The sequence below is a fragment of the Rhagoletis pomonella genome, unplaced genomic scaffold, assembly GCF_013731165.1.
Source record: "Rhagoletis pomonella isolate Grant_MI unplaced genomic scaffold, Rhpom_1.0 Rhpom_scaffold_00007, whole genome shotgun sequence".
Classification (NCBI taxonomy): domain Eukaryota; kingdom Metazoa; phylum Arthropoda; class Insecta; order Diptera; family Tephritidae; genus Rhagoletis; species Rhagoletis pomonella.
The window spans coordinates 40220612-40230116 of record NW_023458561.1 but is presented as its reverse complement, the minus strand read 5'-3'; the positions used below and the strand labels follow the sequence as shown (position 1 = coordinate 40230116).

At 35.3% G+C, this 9505-nt stretch overlaps 1 protein-coding gene across 1 annotated transcript in view; it reads right to left on the bottom strand.

Moving 5' to 3' along the window:
* The window catches only part of LOC118743822 (WD repeat-containing protein 35-like), a 23079-nt gene extending 18698 nt beyond the window's left edge, over nt 1-4381 (bottom strand). The window contains exons 1-7 of the mRNA XM_036476585.1: nt 3853-4381; nt 3667-3778; nt 3328-3615; nt 3047-3192; nt 2800-2959; nt 977-1356; nt 642-914 (exon numbers count right to left, since the gene is read on the bottom strand). Coding sequence (XP_036332478.1) covers nt 642-914; nt 977-1356; nt 2800-2959; nt 3047-3192; nt 3328-3615; nt 3667-3778; nt 3853-4083 — 1590 coding nt within the window. The 5' untranslated portion in view covers nt 4084-4381. The remainder of the gene's footprint in view (nt 1-641; nt 915-976; nt 1357-2799; nt 2960-3046; nt 3193-3327; nt 3616-3666; nt 3779-3852) is intronic.
* Between the last annotated feature and the right edge of the window lie 5124 nt (nt 4382-9505).

The following is a 9505-nucleotide window of genomic DNA, read 5'->3' as shown; positions in this document are numbered from 1 at the left end:
TTTCGAAATTGATAAACTTCGGCCCAAAATTTTACAGGTGAGTCTAAATTACTCCAGGTATGTAACGTTAACCGTTGCCATTGCATCTCTATGGATGTTATTTCGTCGGCATTATATTTGTGCTTTTGTTGCTGTAGTTGAACAAATACTTTTGGTTTAATTACTCTCAATGCATTTCCAACCGAAAAAAGTCGATTTTTTGTAGTGTGGCAATATTTGTAGGGAGGCGTTGGCGTAATTCCTTTATTAAAGTGATAATAAAATAGCGACCATTTTCTCGAATTATTTTCTCGGCTTCGTGGTCAAAAGCGTTTGTGCTTACTTTTGTTTTTAAATACTCTTCAAAACTGTGATAAAACTGAGGAAATGGAGCAAGGTATGGTTCCAACGGGGAGCATATAGGATCAAATGTGTCCGCGCTAATAACCACTAGGGAGCATAGATGCGAAAGTAAAACATTGAGTTCATTAAAAATCTTCATTGGGTCTGCATTATTGCTTTCGAACAACTTGTTTACTTTTTGCACCTGAAAATTAGGCAAATAGTAAAATCGGCTAAAAACGGCTAACTTTTTTTTACAAACCGGCTAACAAATCGGCTGCCGGCTAGATCGAATTTTCTCCGGCTAGTTGCTATCAAAACCGGCTAAATCTAGCCGGAAAACGACTAAAATGGCAACGCTGGTAATAAAGTACTTTAAATTCCATTCTTGACTTACAATCCACTGTAGTTCCGATAGAGTTGCACAGCAAAAGCTGATAGCATTTATCTATACTTTCGGTCTGATTGTTATTTTCTTTAGTATCGCTGACATGAATATCCTTCATATTAGTATTTAAGCATTCCACAACAATAACGCAATGCTCATTGCAAGCTGCCATTCCTAATGCTGGCTCCACTTCCTTTAAGAAACTCTGAAAATAATATATTATACGTATTTTCAATCATATTGAAGCCAATAATCAACCAGCCACACCTGATTCGAAATGGTATTCCAGAAAGTGATTACATTGGTCGTTGCGTTGCGTGTAAAATTACTGCTGTTCCTGTTTAAAAATACGACAGTTTTCTCAAAGTAACACCACATATAATCCGGACGTATGTTGGCGAAATAGATGAATGAATCAACAGCCATTGCTATGCGTAGCGACTTCCCTTCCCAAGAAAGCGATGCGATATCATAGCCTGGTACCTTTAAAGTTCGCAACAGCTGACCGAAAGGTGAATAAAAGCTTACTTGATTCAATTCCTTTGAGCTGGGATAGTCTATAAGAGTACCGCAGATGGCTAACACGGAACCATCATGATTCCACTCAGCGTCTATATTACGCATGCCAGTGTCGATAAGTACGGGCGCTTTATACGTAAAATATATGAAGAAAAAATTAAGTATGTTCTTAATGAACGTACATACATAAGGACTGAATCGAACATAATTTGTAACTTTTGAAAATGCCCTTGAGATAGACTGTCAAAAAGTACTAATTTTTTTCAACGGCAATAGTTCTGTTCGCTATGCCAATGCCAGCAGAATAAGGTATCTTACTCTCCCAAAGAGAGAAACTTACTAAGTTTTGTGCGATCAGGAATTAGCAAACATTTGGAAGCTTCACTGCCACTGTCCCTTTGAAATGTTTGGAATTAATTGAATAAACAAATATTTATATACTTAAATACTGCGAAAAAAATGTGGAACCAGTCAGTCTATGGTGCAAAGATGCAAGAAGAGAAATAATTTAGAAAATCGGAAGAAGCAAAAAGCGGCAAAGGCTAGCGAGAAGCAGAAAAAAACTATAAAAACACGAGCCCGAAAGCTGTGCAATTTGATGAGAGAAAAAAGCTTATGTCATTTTAGACGTTGAAGCCTACGTAAAAGCATACTTCAGCACGCTTCCAGGACCGCAGTACTACACGAAATTCAAAGGCGAAACACTCCCAGATGCAGATACTTCAATCAATATTGAAAAATCTGGAGCTAAGTATCTTGTGTGGCAGGCAATTTGCCAATGTGGCAAAAGGACCCCTCATTTGTGACAACAGGCACAATCAACAGAGAAATGAAAATCAAGGAGTGTTTAAAAAAAACACTCCTGCCATTTGTTTTGGATCCACCATTAACTTTCTTGAATTTAAAAACACTGACTTCGTTCCAAAAATAGTGAATCCGCCAAATGTCCCGCAGTGTCGGCCCATTGAGAGGTATTGGGCATTAGTTAAAAGCACGCTACGAAATACCAAAGAAACCGCTAAAAATGTTCAGGATTTCGACTTGAAATGGAACAGACTCACAATGCAGGTCAGTGACAGCACTGTCGTAAGGTTGATGAAGGACATACAGAAAAAGTTGTGGCAGTAGTGGGAAAAAATGTGATCTCGAAAATTTTTCGATAGTAAATAACATGATAAAAACATAACAAGGTAAATTCATTCTCTCATTTCGTCGGCCATGATTTTTTTCTGACGTTTGCCAACATTTTAAAATCACATAAAATTGAAAATAAAAAAATTAAATTGTTCACAATTGTTGTTGTTTGAGATTGAAAATGAGAATGTGTGTGTGAGTTTGAGTTTTGATTTTAATATTATATTGTTGGCAAACGTCAGACTGCCTCTCAATGGTTTTACCTTGTTATGTTTTTATCATGGTAAATAATATTGCGTAAAATATGGAATTTACAACAAATCAAAAAATTTAACCAGCCTACTTGTTTATACTGCTTAAAAATTTTAGGCTACGTTCGGTTCAGTCCTTATGTACGAGTTTTTTTATGCATGCATTTAGACTAAGCTACCACTTACTGTCATCGCTTTCATTGCGCATAATCTGTAATTTGCAAGTCTCATAGCAAATGGCTAATACTGGGCGATTAGAAGATGTGCGTCCGCTAAACCAGCACAGTGCCGAGATCCTAAAGTTTCGATTCGGACTCAGCGAAACACACTGTATATTCAGCTTCATCTATTTCAGAGTAGAAAGAAACTGACTTACATATCTGCGCATACATTCATACACATCCATGCACGAATAACCATTTTAATTACCCACCGCGAAATTCCCTTGATTATCGTACAAATGACATTCGCCAGTTGCTAAGCCAAATATTATCAGTCGATTATCGGGGCTCCATTGTACACTGGTTAAATGCGTGTTCTTCAATTCCTTTCCCCAGATGCGATTTCCATCAACCGAGCCTTGAAATATGCAACGAATTATAATTATTTTGTAAGTACGCACATAAAAGCGCATCGAATATCAATCGATGCGTACATGCAACATGCAACAACATACGTACTTATACACATATCTAATTACATTGCAATACCTACCAACAATAATAGCACCATCCTCGTAAACTATACAAATCTTTGCACCATCCGATGTCCAACTCATGCTATTTACGGTGGACTTCTTACGATCATTGGTCATCTCTTCATACCAGGAACCTTTGTAGAGCATCCAAACCATAATCACACCATCCAGATCGGACGATGTCAACTTCTGTTGTGTCTCATTCCAGGTAACAACTTTGACGGCCTCTTTGTGTCCATCTAATGTTTGATTCATTGACAAGTTGGATACCGCAGCAAGATTACCTTTATTTTGCCCATTGGATGCTAAAGTCTCTATTAATGAAGGGCATACCCTATAGAACGGAAAAATGTTACCTTGCTCTAATTTTAACACTTTCAGCAATCCCTCGGAGCCGGCTACGGCTATGTAGCCCTGATCTTTGTTCCACGCAATGCAATTCAGTTTTACATTATTTGGTATTGCAATCTGAATATAATATATAATTCATTATTAACACTATATAGATATAGTATAGAAATGCTTTTTAAAAAAATACCCACCTTTTTACTTAAATAGACGAACATTTTGCACAAGATTACTTGTTTTTTCTCTGTCTTATGCGGGTACCATGGCGGATACAAACAAATGTAGAAAATTACGTTTACGACCAAAACGCATAACAAAACTCGTTCCCATGGTGCACCGTTTTTTTGTTTACCATCGCAACCACCTGCTAGTATACGGCTTGTTGCTCCGATTCCATTTGTATTCTTATGAACGCTCACACACATCCGTCAAAACTGGTCATTCACATATGCGCATATGCGAATGCTTTGCTTACGCACACAGTTGAGTGTGAGCTTGAAAAATAGGCATATTATGCATTTTAAATTAGTTTTAATTCTATAATTCTGCAAAATGTTAAGTAATAACGAAGACATTGGTCAAAATAAAAAGCTCACGCTCGCATTGAACTGTATACCTAACAGACTTAAGAGTTCAAATTGAAGGTGTTTCCCTTCTTCCGAATGTCGACTTATGTACATATCGTCGCCTGGGTAAAAGATTGTCGTAAGCGCAGTTTTGATGATTTTTAGTTCTAGATGCAGTTATATTTTTTTGAAATAAGCTCTTTCGATTGGTGTTATCAGTTTCTAGATATCCCCTTTAGTTTCCGAGATATTGAAGATATTTTTCGATAATTTAGTAATAATTTAGTTAGTGATGCAGTCATATTAAACTAATCAGTATCTTAAAAATGGGGTTCTCCATTTTTGGATACCTCCTTTAGTTTCCGAGATATTGAGTAAAAAGTGTCGTTAATTTAGTAGAAATTTTGATCACATTTTGTCGTATTTCACACAAAGTGCCTGCCAAATTGTGGACAAATGACGCTTACGACAATATTTTACTAAAGAAAATCCTTCATAAACTTAAAACTAATTAACAATAAACATTAAAAATTAAATAATTTAAGAATTTTGTGAACTACTAACATTTGCAGAGACTTTGGAGAAGATCTATCTTCGCGTTTTTGAGAGATTGCATTCCAAACTTCAAACGCGATTTCCCACAACCTGCCGAAATTAACATACGACAATCTTTTACCCAGGCGACGATATGTACAGTGACGAGCAAAACTGTAACATGGTTTAACACTTTCTGCCTTAATTTACATTTTTGTCTGCTGGTTTTTTTATTGTTGTTGTATTGACTTCAAATCATTATGAGAGAGGGAGTAGGGATGTACCAACAAGAATATTCAACAAAAGGATGAAAGTCCTTAGAACTTGGAATTAAACCATGTTACAGTTTTGCTCGTCACTGTATATGAGCTTTAATTCATACATCAAATGAGCGTCGATATGACTCATCTCTTATTGGCCTCATATACGGCTCGTTTTGGACTCTTTTTGAGGCTCTCAAATGACTCTTATCGGCCTCATAAATGGTTGTTCTGCGAATCTTAATGGCAGTGTTGCCAGTTTAGCCTTTTTGAGGCTAGATCTAGCTTTTTTCTTTGTCGTTTAGCTTCGAAATTTAGGATTTAGCTTCACGGCGTTTTTGTAGTATTTTATCCTTTTAAAACTAGCATTTTTTTAAGAACAATCCTCCACAATATTTGTAGTAGCACTAAATTATTGTTCCGGTTCAGTTTTACTTGACGAAATGTTAAGCGAATATCACCCAGCGGCATCGCTCCGTCCGACGAAATTTGCTCAGCGAACTCGTTCTGTTTATACTTTAACAGTTTTTTCAGGGGCTCTTAAGTGTCCCTATTAAACTGAGATAAGCATGTTATTTCTTAGAACTCTGTACCCCACGGGATTGACGTCAAGCACTACATCGTAAGGGAGAAAGGTAGTTAGTCGCCGCTGCTATGCCGTAGCCATTCGGGGGTCCTTAGCCTAGGCCTGCCAACAATTTCTAAAAATGTATAGTACTTTTTCTAAAAAATCTGAAAAAATAGAGCACATTTAAAATATATATAGTATTTTTTTAAAGAAAAAGTAAAAATGCTTTTTAAGCGTACATCTTTTTTCTTTCTTATGTATTTCCTCTATAAAAAGATATATTTCTTTGAAAGTATCATATGCTTTATCGCTATAAATATTTAAATTAATATAAATCAAAAGTTCATTTTTTATTAGTGAGATATTCGCTTTATTTTTCTCATCTCACCATTTCAAAATCTTAATAGAAAAAACTCCTTCTGTGAATGCCGAAGTTGCAGGAATGGAAATCACAAGCAAAATAATTTAAAGTAAATTTGGTAAACCCTTCTACGTATTTGTAAAAGTGTTGCCATTTTTGATCTGTGGACCTTTTGTTTCAAAGTAGATTTATTTTAATATTGATATTTCAATATCATTTATTTTAAAGCATTTTTAAAGCAACCCTCCCCTTTATTATTAAAATAGTTTTATTAAACAACTTTTAGCATTTTATATGATTTTTTCGTTTTCTTGAGAACTGGAAACAGTTCCTAATGACCTAAGTGAATAAGTTAGTAATATTGTCAGAAAAATTTCGGATATGCAGTTTTGTAGCCCATTCAATTATAGTGCAATAAAGTGCAAGTTTCAAGGGACTTTAAAATAGCCCTGATTTTTGATTTTTTTTTTTTATATTTTTTAATGACGGTGCTACGCATTTTATTCCATATAAAAATTTGGCGAGCATACTTTGTATGAGAGAAAATGCGCAGCACCATCACCAAAAAACTTGTCAAAACTCACCGCTATTTTACAGTCACTTGAAACTTGCACTTTATTGCACCCCTTTGTTAACATTTTTTTAACTCTGTATAAAGTTTTAAAATCGGATGTAATGAATATTAAATAAACAAAATAAAAATGTAAATACTAAAGATTAAAAAGTTGAGCTTTTCAAATGAGAATTTCAGATGTACATGACGTGTACAATTAATATATTTTTTATGATTTCGTATAGGCAATTAACTGTGCCCTAAACTTTGACGCTCCTACAGCATAAATTCAGTTCTCTGGCTTTCGGTATCACGGCAAGTTTTGTGTATAGCAACAATTTTCTAAAATTGTTGCATATGACAACACCGAATTTTCTGCAGTTTGACCCAAGGCGAATTTATACATGGTGATGTTGTAAAATCAGCTGATTTCTTCGCTTTACATGTATTTTGTTTTTGCTTTTACTGACTTGACAGCACATCCATGGAAGAAACAGGAAAGTTTCAATGTTCGCCAGGGACATTTCTAGAAGTAAAAACTAGTTGGCGCTATCATAAAGTCACATAGCAGGCAGCCAAAAAGCATATTGTTACGATTATCCTTGACCCCTCTCGGTTCGTATCGCTGGATTGTTAAATAAATGCTAACGATGACCAAATTGTAGTACAATTATCTTTATTGTACAATAAACAATTTACAATACTCGCTAATACAGTAAAAACACTTTACAATACTTGTTAAAGCAATTACAACGCTTTACAAAACTTGTTTACACAATTAAACTTATAGCACTTTACTTGCAGCTTGCTGACTTGTAACTCACTCCGGTGTTTGGTGGCGCCCTTATATACCTGCGCTCGCACTTATGGTAACTCTAGAACGTTCTGAAGTTCATCGCTCATTCTCTTTCTCTCGCTGTTCGCAGTGTTCATCCAACTTGACATTACTCTTTGTGGAACATTGTACGTCATTCCTCGAACATTCTGCCTATTTCTCGTTCGCTTTGTGTTGCCGCAGTATTCGCCACAATATAAATACCAAAATTCGAAAACTGCAATTTCGTTTGTTTACAAAAATTGCAACCATATGTTTTGTGATCATATGTTTTCGTGTTGGATAATTTTTGCTGGCTAAAGTTTTTCCAGTACAAAATGAACGCTTTCTTGCATCAAAATTTTTTATTCAAAATGAACGCTTGCTCTCTCAATTTTTGTGAGTTGGATCATTTTTTGTCGTTATCGAACGCCATCCATTAAAAATTTTGGCAAAAACTATTACAAATTTTTGACATGTCGAACGCAACTATTGGCTGATCTTAGTTTAAACCAGCCAGATGCATTTAAACGTAGTTTAAGCCACGGCCGTGCACTGAAAAACTGGCCCTTAAACAACCTTGAAAAATCAAACTTTTCAAGGGAAATATTTTTAATTCAAAGCCTGTCCCTTAAAGCCCGTTTAAATACAACTTTGGCGTTGCGTTGGCGTTGGCGTCACTTCGACAGCTGACTATGAAACATGGATTTATATGAAAGTCTCCATATAACTAAAGTTGGGCAACGCCGACGCCAACACAACGCAGAAAGATGGCCAACTCTCAACTTTTCGCGTGCGTCGTTCGTCAGCTGTTCTAAATTATCAAAATTATGTGATACAATTTTGATTTATCTGCCGCTAGTGTGTTAATTTAGTGACCAAAGTATTCTCTGCTACGCGTTCATTGTAGCAAGCACGGGCGTTACTCGCGGTGCTGTCAAAGCGACGACAGCGCCAACGCAACGCCAAAGTTGTATTTGGACGGGCCTTTAAAGTCACGTAAGTTAACAATTGTTTATATTGACAACCACGAAGAAGGAAATACATACTTGTAGGGTTCAATCGATACCACTAAGGTATCACTCTACTGAGTACTTGTACTCAAAAGCCTGAAAGTATCGACACCTACTCAGTATCGGCAAAGTATCGAGTACTTACTTGAATTGTTTTCATCTTCTCTTTCGAGAGATACTTCCCTTTTTTGTTGTAAAAGGTCGTATGATTACGTCTCATCATGGTTTAAAACATTGTATGTCAAAATCAAATAAAAAGCCAATAAAGTTGCAGGTATAGAAGACGTATATATTTAAGCTATTTAGTAAGAATGCAAAATAATTATTAATTAATATTTGTAGCACATTACCAAGGAACAGTATTGATTATAGTTTTTTCAGTCATATGAGTGTATAGGTCACCCCATGAACGAAGACACAAGATCACGCGGGAAGGAAAGAACGAAAAAAGTTATTTTCTAGCTGCCGAAATCTCGACGCCATCTTTGTTGTAAGAAGTAAACAACGAAGAGAACGGAGAAAACCGCGAAATTGTTGAACGCATGAAAAATCATTTTTATTATGCAAATTCTTCTAAAAATCATGCCGTTGTGTTAAATTATTCTTTATCTTATGTGTACACACGTTGTCACAAGCGAAAATGAAGAAAATTGCAGTAAAAAGCCACCACCAAATTGTAAACAACGAAGAAATGTAAATAAACGGCTAATGTCAAAATCGTTAATCTTTTTTTACTTAATGCGATTCTAACGGGCTACTCTCCTGCCCGCGTGATCTTGTCTTTTTGGTTCATGAGGTCACCCAGTATGGAAAAGTTTCGGATTTTTATTTGTCTCTTTATTTTCAAATTAGTTTTATTGATTTTTTTCATAAATAATATAGTTCATTCCATAACAAAAACCTTGTTAATCCAAGTTTAAAACTTTGTACAAAAATTAAAAGCAAATCAAGAAAGTTTCATCAAAGACCGTAGATTATAAAAAGGGACAACTCGTGCTTTCTCTTTTGCGCTAATACGTTTTCATCAAAAATCCACACTTTTGATTCTGAATAAAAAGTGTTTAATTTTGGTGAAACTTTGATTTTCTTTTAATTTTTGTACAAAATTTGAAACTTGGATTTACATGGTTTTTGTCATAGAATGAACTATATTTTTTATAAAAAAGTAACTAAAATTA